This window comes from Micropterus salmoides, unplaced genomic scaffold (genome assembly GCF_014851395.1).
Source record: "Micropterus salmoides isolate LMB-PRFRI ecotype aquatic unplaced genomic scaffold, ASM1485139v1 Ms_hic_scaffold_5, whole genome shotgun sequence".
In the NCBI taxonomy this organism is placed as follows: domain Eukaryota; kingdom Metazoa; phylum Chordata; class Actinopteri; order Centrarchiformes; family Centrarchidae; genus Micropterus; species Micropterus salmoides.
In genome coordinates, this window is record NW_024044237.1 from 17,450,402 (window position 1) to 17,468,938 (window position 18,537).

The 18,537-nt window shown below is 40.1% G+C and overlaps 1 protein-coding gene across 3 annotated transcripts in view; it reads right to left on the reverse strand.

Annotated features, from left to right (window-relative positions):
- spock1 (SPARC (osteonectin), cwcv and kazal like domains proteoglycan 1) overlaps nucleotides 1-18,537 on the reverse strand; it is a 109,504-nt gene that overhangs the window by 18,152 nt on the left and 72,815 nt on the right. For all 3 annotated transcript variants that reach the window (XM_038700097.1, XM_038700095.1, XM_038700096.1), the window contains 3 exons: nucleotides 10,385-10,499; nucleotides 5,956-6,088; nucleotides 1,009-1,129 (listed from right to left, as the gene is read on the reverse strand). In XM_038700097.1, the coding sequence (XP_038556025.1) occupies nucleotides 1,009-1,129; nucleotides 5,956-6,088; nucleotides 10,385-10,499 (369 nt within the window). The remainder of the gene's footprint in view (nucleotides 1-1,008; nucleotides 1,130-5,955; nucleotides 6,089-10,384; nucleotides 10,500-18,537) is intronic.

Genomic DNA, 18,537 nt, shown 5'->3' on the forward strand with positions numbered 1-18,537 from the left:
ACCTTGGGATTTTTTTGAATGCTTTCTAATCAGAGAGTGATTAGAAAAGACCTGCGAGGGCAGAATGTGTGTGTTTGTGTGTGCTGAACGTGTGTATGAAGGATATAACAATGTCCAAATATTCAATATTAGATAGATAGATCAAACAAACACACACTCACACACTCACACATACACACAAACACAAAGTAAAACCATCCAAGTACTCCCCCACCTGGGAGAGAGGAAGTCTGTAACGATAACAATCCATCCTTTTCTGTGCTGCTTTCCTTTAGATTGCATTTCTCCTCCAAAACCTCTCCATCCATCTACTGAAATCCCATTTTCATGACAAACAATAAGACACACACACTCACTCCATCACTGCCCCCTGTAGCTGTCAGTGTGTGTGTGTGTGTGTGTGTGTGTGTGTGTGTGTGTGGGGGGGGGGGGGTTGATGGGATGGGAAGAAAATAACATGAGTAAGGGGAGAGGTGACAGAAAAGGAATGGAAACACTGTGAATTACCGGAGAATTTGAGCGATTACCGGTGAAAGGGTTTGTGTGTGTGTGTGTGTTATCATAAACGTGTGCTTCTGAGAAATCCACCTGAACTTGAAAATGGCTAAAATAAAGATAACCTTCTCTCTGTCCGCACATTCATCCCTTTGTCTAGCTATCCCACTTCTGTCTACCATCAAACCATCTACATGTATCCATCCATCCATACTCCATGTATAAATACATGTATACATACATCCATTCATACTGTACACTTCTATATTTAGTCAAAGGGAGACAAAAAGTCAAACTATCCCAGCTTTAGCTTATACTGTATATTTAGTGACTGACAAGCTCATAACAGATGAAATGGACAGATGACTATGTAACAGCCGAGATGACAAGTAATTTGTCTTAAATGCAAAGACGTCTTGTGTGTGTAGTCGGAAGGATGGGTAGCAAAAAAACTAGCAAAACAGAAAATCACCCATCAGTTTATTTATATGAACAGAGAGCTACAGTACTCACCAGCCTTTTCAGTCTTATGTGGTGGTTTGCTGAGCTCCTGACCAGGCAAACAGGGACACAGCCCATCACATTTTACTGAGACCGTCTTTCCAGAAAGGCAGCTCTGAAACTCCAACTTACACTGTAAAAAAAAAACCATCAAAACATGGGTAATGGAGGCATTATTTCACAGACTTGAGGGCTGGGGCACTTAACTTACTTATATAAATAATTATATATAAAGATCCGTAAAGTCATCACAGACAGAATAAACGTTGTATAATGTTTTCTCTAAAGTCCAAAAAACAACGAATGACATTATCAGGGATATCTTGGCTTGCGCTTGGAGTGTAAAATAATGTGGAAAAAGACAATGTTTCAACCACACCAGGTACTTCACGTGAAAATATTGCCTTTGTACTTTCATTGAATCTATTCTCTTTCACCTGACCTAACTGGAAGACAGGATAGCTCCCGTCCACCTTCCTGCAGACTACAAATATGTGTGACATTAAAACGAACATGGGCAATGACTAGAGGCATTAAAGGTCTACTGAAGAGGAGGTACTATTGATTTGCAAAAATTGCAAAATATATCTTAAAAAACAAAAAACAAAACTATAGCACCGATAAGAAAGATCATAAATTCTGGATATGTAATTTACAGGTTGTTTCGGTATGTTATTACTGTGGTCCAAGTAGGGCTGAATGATTAATTGCATTTGAGATAATATCGCTATCTGATAAAACAAGATTTTGACACGTGAGACTAAAGCAGCCTGCAGAGGAAGCATCAACTTGGCACATTACGCTGTACGTCACTTGGTTTTATTTTTGTTGGCCAACTTTTGTATTGAACCTCAAACTGGAATTTTTTTTTGTTTGCTTGCTGGGATCCAGAAAAGGAGACTTTTTTTGAGATATGGACTCTTGTGGAGATTAAAACTGAGATAAGGACTCATTAATTGTTTTTTGAACAGTGGGTTTTGAGCGCTTACTGTATAATACACTGTGGTGATTTTTGTTTTTTCTTGTTGTCTGTTGGTAGGCCTACCTGTCAACCCTATCATATAATATCATATATGATATAATTTAATGCCATGACTTGACCCATTTTACTCCCTTTCTAACTTCTCTTATCATGGCTGACATCTACAATGATAATAATGGAGTGATCGTGCAACTTCAATTGAAATACCTGGTTGTTAAGTAAGGGGTCCTGTTGTCCTGTCTTGTACTGAAAGACAGGTCCTTTTGTGCATGCAAACATGCATGATTTTGTGTAAATATATTGAACATTGAATTACATTATTGACATTAAATGACGCCTAAATGAGCTCAATGTTATTCCTTCATTTAGCGCGTACATTTCAAAAGTGGCAGATAAAATTTCTGAATGGCAGACCAAAACATTTCAGTGTCAAAGAAGTACAATATTATTATTCCAAAGTTATTAAAAGATAATCGCATAGTGAATCGCAATTGCAATATTGGTTAAAAATTGCAAATATGTAATTAAAACCAAAACTTGGAATATTGAACTTTCTTTGTTGAGCTGATTAAGTGAAAGTTTTGCTGAGACAGAATTGGTCATTTATCTTCGATGAACAGATGTGTCCATTAGGCAGCCATGTAGACACACCATTAGACACAGAGATGCCCAGTGACATTCTATTATCCAGTGCAGTACAAACCTAATGCAATGCAAAAAGCAAGATGGACTACTTCAGAATGTAATTTAACAGTATAAATCTCATTTCAGGTAAGTCAGGGGTAAGAAATTGTTTGGACTAGTTGGGGGGAAAAATCCAATTACAAGATCCTTCCAAGAGGAATAATGAAAGCTGAAATGAGTTATGTAAATTCTGTTTGTGAGATGATGACAATGTTTTGTCAGGGTGAGACCATGACTGTGCATAAACATCTATATACATATCATGCCATACACCGGCTTAGCTTGATCCTGCTAGCACTTTTCATGTCCCATGTTCAAATCCATAATTTCCTCCCTGTCACCTATTTGATAGTGCTACAAATGTTGCTTACAGTTTTTCACAATTGCTAAAACACTAAACCCCATTCGAATCAGTCACTCTTTCGGAAAAACCTTAAACAAGTTCAGGTAGTTAAGACACTCTTTGCAAATCTCATCCACTCTTTTCGCAAAACTCTAAATACATTCTCACTCACTAAAATACATCTTGCACTGTGATGCACTTGTGTTGCAAAATGGTAAATAAATGCCGTAAAAGTTAAATACAAGTACAACACAGCTGTCATCTTTTACACACAACAACTCATAATTCTGCTCACTTGTTTCTAATGATGTGATCAAACCAATATGTGGTCAAGTCGCTGGTCGGCGTAGTAGCAATGTCACACTTTGACTAAGCTATAAGTAAGGAACAGTTCTCTACTGTCATTTGACCTTGGGGCCTTATTACACTGAACAGTGTCTTACTTTTCTGTGTGGTCTTTGGAATTTTGTGTTTGAGCGTAAGCAGCAGGATGATCAGCCGGCAGTCCATCCTGTCTATGGGACAATGTCAGCTTTCACTGTGGTGTCCCGCTAAGAAAGTGGTTCAACATCAACCAGCAACCACTGATTCATAAATGTTTACCTTCAGCCATATAGCCCTAACCTCAATCCTCAATACTGTATTTTTATGCAAATACTGTATTTCTATGCAAGTGCTGAATGTACTGATATTCAATACTGTATTACTTTCAGTACTTACAGTATACTACATATTTACTGTACTGAGTTGTGATTACTATACTTTTTTAAATTTGAAAATGTGCTCCTATATATTCCTATATGCAAAAAAAATTATGTTTAAGTTTATGTTTTGAAAGCAATGTTTGATTTTGAGCATAGATTACATGTTTTTGAGACGATTGTTTCATTTTGCCAGAAGAGTCAGGGGTTTTGTGAATGCATTTAAAAAATTAGGTTTTGTGTTTAAAGTTTCGACAAAATGGATGAAGGTTTCAAGAAATGTGTCTTAGCAAAACTGTAATGAAATGTTTTGACAAAGGAACACCGCTCTGTCCTGTTCTCAACATATTGAATTAGCTGTTTGGGGAGGGCGACAGAGAGAGAGAGAGAGAGAGAGAGAGAGAGGAAATGGATGACCTCCCCAAGTCACTGTCAGCACACTGAGAGGCCCCATGAATCTTTATGTTTGTCTCTCTCCAGGGGTTAATGTGGTTTTGATGAAACAGTGTTTTAACACCTGACTTGGTGGATTGGTAGAGAGGCGACGGGGGGCGAGATGAGGCGAGGCGAGGAGAGAAGACAAAAGAAGACAGAAAGAGAAGAGAGGAGAGGGGAAGAGAGAAGGAGAGAGGAGAGGGGAAGAGAGAAGGAGAGAGGAGAGGGAAGAGTAGAGGTGAAGAGAGGAGTGGAGATGAGGGGACAGGAGAGGAGAGTAGAAGAGAAGAGGTGAAGAGAGAGAGGAGAGAAGAGAGAAGAGAGAAAGGATGATTTAAGAGGAGGGAAGTAATGGACTTAACTTAGTGGACTGAAGCCTCTCAGGAGATAAGAGCACTGTCCTCTTAATAGGATATTGAGTGTGTGTGAGTGTGTGTGTGGTTACGATGAGGGAGGCATGTAGTGTAATAATAAAACATGAATAAGCTTGAGACCAGCAGCTCACTGGTGAGCAGAGTTTAAGTTAAGCCACAGGGACCCATCACTCCACCAGCTAACTGAAGCCCTCCAACTAAATTACCGCAGAGAGCAGAGGGACTTCCCAGCCCTCCCCTTCCTTTTTTTCTTTTTCTTGTTTCTCCTTCAACACTTCTCCTCCTCAGCGCAGCTTCAGGCAGGTAGGTCATTAGGAAAGCCTATGTACTCACTTCCTCATACAAAGGGAGCTGAAACTCCCAATCTCAGGTCTTTTCATACGTCTGAGTTGGAGGCTTAACCCTGCATTTACAGTGAAACCAAAATGATCACCAGACGTCTGGAAATCCATCAATTTCCTGCAAAGCTAAGCTGAAAAACACGACTGATGTGTGGATGGACAACAAGCTTCCCAGCGAAGAAAACATGACTGCAGTTGAAGGTTTGCTTTTATTGATTCTCTCTCCTCAGAAACTACAATATGTTTAAAGAACGGCCCGAACTGAAGCTCTGCCTTCAATTAATAAATAATGTTGTGTGTCAACAGTATGCAGGTGTCCTGAAAGCTCCCAGCTTGCTCTACTTTGCCAATATTCCCATCATAAAGACTATGATTCAAAGACTCAAGAGATGTCTTTCTTGTCCATTTGTATGAGGGTCCTGTTTATTGGATTGTGCTTCATCCCTGGCAACCAAAATAAGATAATATGAATGTGAATGCCAATAAGAATCCAGTCTGTTATACCAAAGACATTCCCACAATGCTTCACAACTTTATGTCTCTTTCAGCCACCTGATTTCACTCTTCAGCTCCTCAGACTGATCGTCCTCTGCTCACTAATCACAAAGGTTGCAAGAGTCAGATGAGAAGATGGAGGTTGGAGAGCTTTTCCAAATCGTCTAGAGATGATTTTAAGTTGCTCGAAAAACCTGCTATAGCTGACCATGTTCTCAGTCATTTGCATAACACAGTGTAGGAGGACAGGAGTCAATACATAGATGGTAAAATGGGACTGCAAGAAGAAAAGAGGAGGAAGGAGGCAGTGGAAGAAGTGAAATAGTGTATAAAGGTGACAAAAGATATGGACATCATCTATCAGAAAAACAAAGAAAAGTACACAGCTTCTCAAATATTTATACCATGACTTATATAATTCAGCAGCTCTGTTTTATGTTTTGAAGCAATCCTGTCCTTGTTTTAAGTGTTATCTGAATTATTGATAAATAAATGCTAAGAAACTGACAAGAAAATGACACATTCAAAGTGAGAGAAATGGAGAGAGAGAGAGGAGGAATAGCATTAAACTTAAAGAGAGATAACTGGAAAAGGGATTTCTCACCTTAGAGGAGTAGGTGTGCCCATCAGATCCACAAACAGGACTTGACTGGAGTGCAGAGCAGAGCCTACATTTCCCATGAGCACCAGCTTCAAGGCTGTGCTTGTGTCCTACACTGCCTTTCCTGGGTTTTACACTGAGAGACACAAAGAAGGGGAAAACATTGCTTAATTTCTCCTGCAAGGACTCCTGCACATACATCAAGGCACAAAACAAACAACTATATCTACAGGGCTGGAAGTCAAAACCATACTAATGTATTTATTACATTTGGACTAACATTACTGTTATAAATGTATGTATGAGTGTAAAATTGAAGTGCAGTAATAATAACATTCCAGGCAGGAATATTATCCAAACTAGCAAAATGTGTTTTCTATGGAGCAGTCAGCTGAAGCTGAGAGAATCCTGATTGGTCCATCAAGACCTTTTCTATAACAAGTGTAATTACATTTGAGATGGAGAGCCAAACAGACTCTTCACAGAAAAACTAATGTGACAACAACAAATGATGCAAAGTGAACATTAACTCCTAAAGTGAACAGGTGGAGTTTCATACATGTCATACAACCTCTTTCTCATCTACGCTCTAAAATCTAGATCTAAAAACTCCCACACGCTGTGCCGCTTACTGCTGGAATATTTAATTATTTAAACATTTCTGTCTGCTCGAGTGGTGAAAGAAACACTTTAAGCGAACACACACACGCGCGCACACATAAATTACATTACCAACAGTGGACTATCATTCCACACCAACCAAGAGTGGACCACTGTTTGTGGTGATTTTGAAGAAAACTAAAATGGAGTATTAAAATGGAAGGTTTTCTCCTTTTCATCCATCCATCCATCGTCAACCGCTTGTCCTGCGTACAGGGTCGCGGGGGGCTGGAGCCAATCCCAGATGACATTGGGCGAAAGGCGGGGTACACCCTGGACAGGTCGCCAGACCATCGCAGGGCCACACATAGACACACAACCAGTCACACTCACACCTAAGGACAATTTTTTTTAGAGACACCAATTAACCTAGCCTGCATGTCTTTGGATGGTGGGACTAAGCTGGAGTACCCACAGAGAACCCACGTGGATACGGGGAGAACATGCACACTCCACACAGAAAGGCTGGGGCAACATGGGTTTGAACCCACGACCGAAAATTTTCCTGCCACATTTCTTCAGAATAAATTTATGTGAGATCAGTAAATATCAGTGAAACGGCTGCACTAATAATGGCTAACGTACATGCATGGTTAACATTAATTCAGAGTTTGAATTATAACTGTAAGAGAGATCACCTGATGTAGTAAAAGATATAACACTTGCTGCTTATTATTTTACATCTCTCTTTATCCTGACTGGATGTTGAGGTTCAGTGCCTTGCTCAAAGGCAACATAGGCTGCATAAATGTGATACTAGCCACTGCTGGAATACACCTCCTGTTGGTGCCAGGGACTGAACTGGCCTGCCGCTTTTACCTGTAGGTCATTTGCTTCTTTTTATTCCCTTGCCTTTGTTTAGCCCTCAATGTAAGTACAATGCGATGTTTGAAACAAGTGAGGAGGGGGCTGTGCAGCGAGCAGTGATTGACACCACTGGCTCCGATTGGTTGTTTTGTTCAGGGAGTGGTGGATTCTTGCAAATGGCATTAGGAACATAGGAAGAGCCAGAGGAACCTGCTTTTTTATTTTTTAACAGATTATCTGTCAGGATATAGTGACAGTTTTATCAAATAAAACAAAAAGTTATTTTTAAAGGAATTCTCTACTGCAACTTTAAAACCGTGTTTCCTGTTTGCCAAGGCATATTTTCTTCTTTAAAACATCAAAACATTAAAAAAGATTAAGAAAATAACAAGCGTAAATAAGGCCAAAAGTGCCACTATTCATCATATATTGTTTTTATCATACATATAGTTTTACAACAACATCCATTTAACTGAACTATCCATGGTCAAACAATTGAAAAATATTTACCTTATAACTTATGTAAATGAGTACCAAAAAACCCTCCACAACTTGTAATCTCATAAACGTATACTGTATTTTTTTTAATATAAAAACTAGATATGGGAATAATAATACAAGCATACAAAATATGTCTGACTTAATGTCTTATGTCTGTCTGTAGAATGCCCCACTGGATCCAGTATTAAACTAATCAGACAAATATATTAAGTACCTGGGGTTTCACAAAGAAAGACAAAGATGAATAGATGTGGCTAAGAACTGTCAGACTTCAGATAGACATCTAAACTAATCAGTTGCACAAAGCTGTTTAGTTCTTGACTTTCTTAGGTAAGATTAATTTGCCGTGAATTGGGTAAATCAAGACAGTGCAACCATATTTAACGGTTCACCTCCGTACACCTGCAGCCTTCTGAAATAAAAGGGAAGATTGTGTACAAAAAACTTCCAGTAGCATGAAATCTCAAGACAGTGCAGACCTGTAGCAGTGTAGATGCAGCGGCTTCTATATGTGGCAGGGTTTAGTACTTCTGCAACTTGTCAGGCTGAAGATAGTTTCTTAACAGACTTTAAAAAATGACTGACAATGTCCTTACTGCTGTTACTGTGGTCTCTTCTCATTACTCGCTCCACAACATTCCTAGCAAACCTCAAAATAAGAGCAATATTTTACTCTTTTTGTCATTTGCTGCTACTGGTCTGTGAAGCGGTCTAACTGGCATCACACTAATTTGATGACTTGAGACATCTATGTTATATACAAAAAGATTCAAATCCCAGGCAGCGTTTCTTTCTTATTCTTGTTTCTTTAGAAGTGTCACACTCATCAACAGAGCCACAATCATTGCCACAGCAGATTAGACATGCACCCCGCACTGATAAATAAATCAGTGCTGGAAGATAAGGTAAACTGGAAGTGCGATGAAACTAGTAGGTTGATGTCTGAGATGTTTCCCTTAATCTACCTCCCCGTCAAATCAAATACTTCTCCTCCTCTTCTATTAAGTACTCTTTGCATAAGGACAAGAATGTACTCAAGTTATTAGTGTGATTTAAAGGGAGGGATTGGCTTGACCAAGGAAATTAGTGCATGCATGACAAATACTCACTCAGAGTGACAGCCACATAGAGAAGAGCGGACAGACAATCTATAGACATATTAACTTCAAACAGAAACAAGAAAATGGTCTCTTTCTCCCTCATATAACACTGCACTTCAACGCCCCGCTGAGAGTTTCCATGTTGCACTAATCTGAAAAGGCTCTGATTTGACAGTGCACAGCAGGATAGAGCTGCACACAAATTAACATTGTAAGCCTCCATAATGTTTTTTGAATTACAGCTTGGTGCTAATGTAAATGTCCAAGCCTGCAGCCAAACACTATTGCCCAATAAGGGAAGTGAGGAAGTCTGTACATCAACTTCAAGAAGAAGAATTTATGCTTGGGACTTTTGTGTTGACAGTTTCTTAATGGACAACCAAATGAATTTGCTTGGGGATTAAGTAAACACAACAGTAATACCGACATGAGTTCAGGGCATCTTTAAAAAGGGAATTTTGTTAGCAGTGAATAATAATGATGAATCATCTCCTAGATATACAGTACATGCTGCAACATAGTGTACATTAACTGTATTTTATAAGCCCTGTTTGCACATGTCTCGAGGGGAACAATGTCTGAGTTTGCCCTCTGAGAGGACACTGAAACTGTGTTATGCTAATCACTGCAACTAATTTAACTCGTAGATAAAATAATATCATGGTCCAAAGCTTCAGTGAGTGATACAGATTTCAGGTGAATAGTTTGACATATTAAGCAGCAAATAGAATGTGTAATTAACACAGTTCAAAGCAAAGCATTAAATCCAAGTATCTTAGGAGCTAATGACTTGAGGAAATCAATTAAACCCAAGACGGACAAAAAACATTAAGATGTCTTTTGGGGGGAAATGCTTCTTGAACTGAAAAATTGAAAAACTTTAAATTTGGCAACATAATAAGGTTGAAAACACAAACAAATTGGGTGCTGAGTCCAAAGCGCAGCATTTTCTTAAAATTAATTGGCGTTAAGAATATGTACAGATTGGGTTCTTACACAGCAATGCTTTGCAGTTTGTGTCAAAGAGAACAGTTACTACTTCATTTTTTTTAAGGTTAGTAGAATAGTAAATATAAGGTAGAAAAATTGTTATTTTGCATTTTTACACATACAGCAGTAGGGTCGGTGATACCTCAAACAAGGAGGAAGTAAATGGCTGCATTTAAATAGCACTTTTATCCAAAGGACTTCACAATTTACTTCTCATTCACACACACACACACACACACACACACACACACACACACACTGATGGCAGCAAGCTACCATTTTGCCACTTTGATTTGCTAACCCCATGATTAATGGATGGACTACTCTATCTGCTGGGCCAGGGGTTTACAAAATCTCACATCACTGGTTCTTACCTGTGAGTTGGCTGCTTGTGATTGGTGCAGATGGCTGTCTGGTAGTCATGGCTGACACACACCTTGTGAGGAGGGCAGCGCACCTTCAGACAGGGGTCCTTGGTGGCATCTGGACCTACAGGGAGACATCAGGGATAAACTTAATCTCTGAGCTGCAGCAAAAATAAGTTAGTGGAAACATGCAGAGCAGGAGAATAGTCACAATGTAGTGCTGAAGTTGAAAGTTGATGCAGCCAAACATCAAGCTGTTATTTTGGTTTTCCAGCTGGCAGATTCTTACGTTCAACTAACTGAAGCAGGCAGAAAAATAATGAGTTGGAGAAAAAGACTGAGAAGAAGAATGGTAAAAGGTATGAAGTAAACGTCGAGTTTTCCGCGGTGTGAGCTGCTTAATGAGGACTATTCTCTCTGAGCGTCAACCCCATCTTCATCCAAATCAATCTCCACAGTGACATTATTGCCGTGGCAGCAAGGCACAGCTGGCTGGTGTCCAGAGTGACAAAAGATCAAAGCAGCTCATTGACTCTGAACATTGTGTCATTTCACACTAGGCTAACAGCACAAACCCACTTTCATTTGACAGACACAAGAAAAGAGAAAAAACTGGAGGTGAAAATGACAGTGTAAAAGAGAAATGTGAGCTTTTTCACTAACAAGGACCACACCACAACAATGTGAGCTTATGGAATGAGGAAGTACTGGAGGTTAAGGATGGATGAATGGATGTTAGGAAGAGGATGAATGTGGAGGAGGAATTTGTCCATTTAGGCTGGTTTGGTGAGGGAGGAGGAGACTAAAGTGCAATTTATACTTCTGCGTCAAATCGACGGTGTAGTCTCTGCGTAGCCCCCTACCCTACGCTTTCACCTACGGCGTAGCCTGACGTGCACCTCCTCAAAAATGTAACTACACGTGCGTAGCAACATATTTAAATGGATTTGAGGTGAGCTTGAGCTTGACGGACATTATTAAGATTGTTGCAAAAGAAGGTGAGACATGCCAGATGACCAACGAAGGGGACTTGAATGGTTTGAGAATCCCAGTCTGACTGCTGTAGAAACTCATCAGTTCAGAAAGAATGGCTGAAATATTGTTCTGAAGATATGTTATGAAATGTGGAGGACTTAATTTCGGTCAGAAATAGTGGGTCTTGAGGGGAGGTCTTGGCAGCAGACCTGGAACTGATTTGGTCAGCAGCTCATATAAGCTGAGAAAATGCAGATGGGGAATATAGCTCTCCGAAGTATAAATATAAGAGAGCCAGAAGTAAGACTGGGATACAAAAAGGATTAGAGGTAGATGAAGTTGGGGTGAATTATGAACCACAGGAAGCGAAATCTAGCCGGCAAGAACATGGATTCAAGAAAGTCAACCATGGCCTGAATGTAGAGAATGGATGCAGGGACTGAGAAAACATGGAAATGGGAGGTATAAACTACTACTGGTAACTAGTTAAATGAAAAAGCTGATTCCTGAATCAAAAACACATTTCCATCTTGCATGCGTCATGTAGGACATGGAGAGAATGGACGACTGCTGCTTTGGTTGAAAGGGTAGAAAGGAAAGGTTTCACTTAACGAATTATGCATATGGCATAATTGAGGTGGCCGAAAAGGGTAACCATTTGGTGCCTTTGTTTGGTGCATCTGTCTGCTAGTAGACTGGCTGGTGTCAATGAGGGATGGCTGAAGGAGCAGGGCTACATCTACGCAATTACTGAAGAGAATCTGCTGGTGTAATATAGGAGAGAGAGAATTATGAAATAAGCTGAGAAAGGTCAGACACAGAGGGAAAGGGCATAGGGAGAAACACAACCTGAAGGGGATGGAGGCGCTATGATGTCATGTGTGACGACCCTGGAGGTGGATGGCTCTGACTTGGATGCTGGAATTTTTTTTGCTGGAGTATTTATGGAGGCTGAGTAAAGCAGACAACCTGGCTTTATTATTTATTGTATGAAATACATGCCTTTCCCTTTTAGACCACATTGGAGATGGGCCACGTTTCATTTGGGAGCTGGGTTTGGATTGACGATATGAAGATGGCTGATGTGAGGAGACGGTGAGTGTGCATGGATTGCTAGGAACTGTCCATGAGGGAGGCAGAGTGTATGGAGAGGGTTCAAGCTGTCTCTTGCGGCTCTTGGCCCTTGCGGACGAAGGAAAGGAGTCTGAAATCGAGCCAGAGTTGGAGAGCTCTCATTAGGGGAGCTTAGGTGGATTAGGTTAGTTTAGGTTACTTGGGAGGTGCCAATGAGGCCGAGGTATGTGCACCTCAGCTCTCCTGAGTGGTTTGGCTGTGGTCTGACTGCTGCGGAGTATCATGGCTAGAGAAAAGTTCTTTTCAAACAGATCACCACCTGAATCAGATGGATTTATCTGCAGTTTGGGATCCGGGGGGAGTTTGAGATTCTATGCTCTAATCAAAGGTAGCTTCAAACTTTTTAGATTGATGCAAGGGTGCAATTAATCACAAAGCACTGTCTATTGTCAAGACTAACAGGACTTGGCAGGCTTGACAGGTGATGCATAGCACTGCTCCAGAACCTGTTAACTAGTTAATTTCATTAATACAAATGAAGTCAGAAACATGCCAACATCAGGCAGTGGGCTCTGGACTGGACAGTCATGTCCCAGATATGTATTACAGTAAAGAAAGATAAAAGCAATTTACATGGACAAAACCAACAGAAAAGACAAAGCTAATAAAATGAGATCAAAGACAAAGTGGGTTTTAAACCACACAAAGACCACATGCCGTAATCATGGTGAAGAAACTAAAAATGATTTCAAATCCCAAGTTAATAAAAACTTCGCAAAGATTGTACTGATGAAAGTGTTAAAGTCATTAACATGTGGCTGCTAAGATCATAAAACAAGAGTGGCCTTGTCTCCATTAGGGGCCTAATGGCTTGTGTTTGAACCACAGCTGCTGTCTGCTGTGAACATCAACTACTTTCTGACCTGATCACACACTGTGATGCTGTTTATGTGTTGTTTATCAGCCAGAGTCAAACGCGATGGCGGTTTTCTTGTCTCTACTCGCGGTAACGCTGTAATCTCAACAACCATCTATAAGAATGAATGAACACCTACACATATCAACTCTTATGTAACATATGCAACGCTGAACATATCTGGAGCTGCCAAAGGATATGGGAGAGCTTTGTTTATCTTTGAGGTATAAGAACAAACACACAATAAAGATGGTGAAGCTTAGATAGTCTCAAGGGAAGAGATTCATAGTACACTGCACACATCTGTCATAACTGAGCAACACACTTCCTTCCTTACAATCTGTAAAACACACACACAGATGCAAACACATTAACAAGCCTGCATACCCTCTCATATTCCCCAGAAAGCAGAGAGATGATATGTCAACTTTCTTCCTGATAGCTGTCTGCTCTGCTGTGTGTTTCTATCGCACGCTTATTTGGGCCTGCCCTCACCTCCATCTATCAGTGCTAGAGGAAACCTATCTTATTTCACTTCGTTGCAAAACGACTTTTTCACCGTGAGGAAATGAGAGATGAAGGGAGAGAGGAGAGAGCCGGAGAGGAAGAATCTTGGGAAAAGGAGGCTCGTATCTGTTTAACAGAGGATTGGAGGACAATTTGGGATTAGTGTGTGACCTCCACTCTCAGACAAATTGGAAATCAGACACACATACAAATGAGCAAGTCAGTTTATCCTCCTACACACACTAAAACGCAAATCATCACATGTAGATCATTACAAAGATAAAACTTTCTCATGAACAGTTCATTTGGAGAGACATTGAGGCTCTGAATGTGAAACTGTCTTCAGCTAATGTGATTTGAATATTTATGGTATATATTGAAGGAGAGGAGAGGAAAAAGAATGAAGAGTAGAAAATAAATAAGAGAAATGAAAAGAAGAAAGGAGAAGAGTAAATGAGAGGATAGAAAAAGAGTCGAGGAAAGAAAGGAGAAAGCAATGGAGAGGAGAAAATGGCAGGATGAAGAGGGGAAGGAGGAGGCAGGGAAGAGAAGCGAATAGAAGATTGTAGGGTAAAAGAGAGTTTTATCTATCTATTTAAAGGTTGAGTGACCAGCAGTAGCGGTTAAACCAGCCAATCAATTGTAATGCAGGAGCACTGCAGCACACTCCCGCCACCTCTCTTTCACTTTCCTCAATACGAGTCTCATCTCCTTTTATTTCCCTTCTTCTTTCTAATCTTAAGTGTGACTGTATTCTCATCTGCGTGTGTGTGTGTGTGTGTGAACAAGTCAATATGCATGAGCAATATAACTTGACATGCCTTATTGCATTTCCATTCATTCCAAAGTGCCATGTAAAACTCCTTTTCACACTCTAAACCACATTTTTACCTCAAATATGTTATTGATTTATGTAAATGAACAAGGTTGTCTGCTGCTGATAAGACGTTGCCAGATGAACAAGTACAAAGAGTTTATGTGTGTGAGCGTGAAGTAAATATTATTTTTCTTCATCAGACACTGCTTCATGGAGAAACTGTGAAGACGCAGTGCTTTGAAATAGGTAGCTGATAAGGGAGGATAAAACAGGGAGAATCATCTGTGTGCTTTGTCTATGATGTTATAGTTACGGTAGTGTCTGTACACAGACATCAGACAATGGCTAGGCCACTTGGTAGTAGAGTCTGTGCACAGACACTACTACCAATTGGCCTAGCCATTGTCTTTGGCCATATGTAAGGCTGACTGATGACCCCTGGGTGCTGGGTTACCAGTCTGTAGGGGTGAGACAGATGGAAGAGTTGGCAGTTATGTAGGTTTGTTGTTCGGATATAAACACAATTTTGCAGAGTAAAAGTCTTTAAATGAAGTGGAGTATTTCAGTCAGACCATTTAATGGAAATGGTCATGTAGTTATATTGGGTGGAAAATGCTCTTTAATGAATCTCAAAGAATCAGAGCAGCAATTAGGAGTTGGCTTGGAGAACTAATCTCCCTAAGACATACATGAACATCCAAAACAAACAAAAAAAATACCACACATCCAGACTGTGATAACAAGTCCATCCATCCATCGTCAACCGCTTATCCTGCGTACAGGGTCACGGGGGGCTGGAGCCAATCCCAGCTTACATCGTGCAAAAGGCAAGGTACACCCGGGTGTGAGGTACACACAGGTCGCCAGTCCATCGCAGGGCCCCACACAGACAAACAACCACACCTAAGGACAATTAACCTAGCCTGCATGTCTTTGGATGGTGGGAAGAAGCCGGATACCCACACGGACACGGGGAGAACATGAACCCATGACCTTCTTGCTGTGTGTGCAACAGTGCTAACCATTGCACCACCGCACCGCCCCTGTGATAAGAAGTTCACAAGTTAATTGCATGTCACATGTGGGTCTAATACTAGATCCATCTGACTTTATTAGATACAAGCAGAGACATATCACATTGTGGGATTTTGGTCGTAAATTTCAGAAATGTCAGAATTTTGATGCAACGTTTGGTTGACAAAGCTCTAAATTGGCCTCTGGTGGACGTCTCACAGCATGATCTATGGCCACCGTTTTTGATTGACGACCAATGATTTTATCATGTTGCTCTCACGGTTATCAACTTTTTTCTGCACAATGTAAACGGAGGTGAGGGGGGCTGTGGCAGCGATCAGCGTTAATGGTGTTGACAGAATGATAATGAGTGCATAATTTCAATTTCTAAATGCACTCATGTAAAGTAAAGTGATTTCATAGGTTCTTTTTATATAGAGTATAATATATTTATGTGTGCTATCTATAGCTGTAATCAATCAGCTATAATTTTACAATACAATTAACACTAGACAGCTTTCTTTTAGAACCAAAACACCCTTGTACAGTGCCAAGCTGTAGACTTGACTACAGACTGACTTTCAAAAATCTGTCGACATGGATGCCTCTTGGCTGTTGTACATCTCACTGCTGTGTTGCTGCATGCTTTGAAAGCTCTGCTGTTGCTGCAAACCCAGCATCAACCCAGCTACCATCTGGTCAGATCTGCTTTTGTATATTGGGGGGGAATCAATATACTCCTTGGTTGGTAGCTCATGCTCAGCGAGCACAGCAAGTACATAAAAGAAAAAATATTCCCTGCTGAAATCAAAAGTGGTGCTGGATCTTAGAAAATACTAAAAAAATGTACCTGGAAATGAAGATCAAAGTCATTATCAAGCTCATTTGAAAATGATGTCCATATATATTTGTGTATATTATCTTTAACAGATCCATAAGTTCTCTCTGTACAGTATATATAAAAGGTATATGAATGGTAGGAGAGTTTGTTTTTTTCTAATTTGTTTCGGAAGCATTTGCCTTTTTATCTGTGCCGTGGTTTTAATGAACATCTTACAGGTTGTTATCTTACTTATGTCTCAGCAGGGATAGCTTTGTTACTTTGGCGTAATAAACCTACCTCCGCCCTCGCTGTGTGTCCATTTCCCCAACTGTGGATGAACTAGGTTCCTATATTGACTTCCATCACCTCCCTCCCTCCTTCTGTTTAAGTCCACAGCTCAGAGCCCACAGGGAGCAACAGGACAAACACAGCCAGCCAGAGGAGAGCTAGAAACATACTGCATAATGCTGTTGGCATTTGAAAATGAGACCCATTCTTATTCAGCTTAGTGCTCCTGTATATATAAAAGTTAATAAAATCAAATGCGAAATCAGCTTTTCCATTTAACAATAGATGTTGTTTCGTTTCTGATACAGTGGTGATTTTATTTGTGTAAATGTCAAGCCTTCAAACACTGCATAAAAAATATTCTTCATGACAGGATAACTGATTTATACATTTGACCCGCCAGTCTCACAAAATACCCATGTGTATTTTTTTTTATTTTAACACATACTGTATGTTAAACTGTATGTCCAACAATATGTCTCTTTCTCATTCCTTTGACTAGGGAGGAAAGTTGAGTGAAGATTAAAAGTTGTACGACATGTACACCAGAAACCTGCAAAAACAAGTAACCATTTCAAAAATAATTGTAGACCCCGTAGACAGTCATTAAATCACAGTCAGTGCTTTATAACATCATTTGTTTGAATGGATACTCCCAGTGGGATGCTATTGAGTGCAATACCTTGCAATACACAAGGTCATGATTTTGATCCATGTCTTCACAGGGAAAATGCCGAATTCAGTAACTGCATCACTGCCACAATGGCATTAATGTGTCAGTGTTGCTGTCTTATTGCACTATTATTCATTAAGGCAAAATATGGCAGTTTATTGTCTACAGTGTGCAAAACAATCCTTCTTTAAAAAGTCCCCTGATGATCCAACCCTGAACATATCTTCCAGCCATTTAATTGCTGCAATCATTCAAAGTGGATTCCTGGTAGAAAAGCATGTTGAAGCTATAAAATAGTATTACAATTACAGTTGACAGTAAATTGCCCTATACTCGTCCACTTTTTGTCACTTTTTGTCAATTTTATCCCTTTTTTTACCCTTAATTTTCCTTAAGAGACAGGCTAGAGAAGAGAAGGGTAAGATGAAACACTCTTCCTGTGTCATCTAATACTGGACGGAGGCCAGAATTGAGTGCAGTGATTGTATAATAAAGATAGTCAAAGTCCAATAGAAGAGGCCACATCACCAATGAGGCCCATCATAGAGTAAAGGATGACCTCAAATTAATTGCTGAGCTGGAATGGGTCAATGGGGTGTTTTTGGGTATGGATATATTTGCTCCTTTATCGACACTGTGCTCCATTGCTCTCCATTGTTTGCTCTCCCCAGCTGCTGTTTCTAATAGCAAATAAACAAGTTTGAAATTAAATTAACAAGAGCTTCAACAACCATTCCCAAAGGACAAATTCTCAACTGTTATTAGAAAAATGAGCATCACTTTCAGGCTTTGATAAACTAATTAAAAAGGTGTTTCTTCTCTTTTACCTGGGGGTCTACAGAGAAAAAACAAGAGTTGGGAAGAGAGAACAGAAAGGCAAACAGATCAGGTGGAGATAAAATCTCCTCCCCGCTCTGCTTTGTGAATGTTCCTCAGGGTTTGACTGTTTGGCCTATGAGAGGCACTGGAGCGAGGGATGACAGAGAGGAATGATGGAGGGATAAAAGCACAAAGAGGGCCTCAGGGAGGACGCAGTGATAGAAGGGATTCGCCATCCATAAAATTAATTATTGAA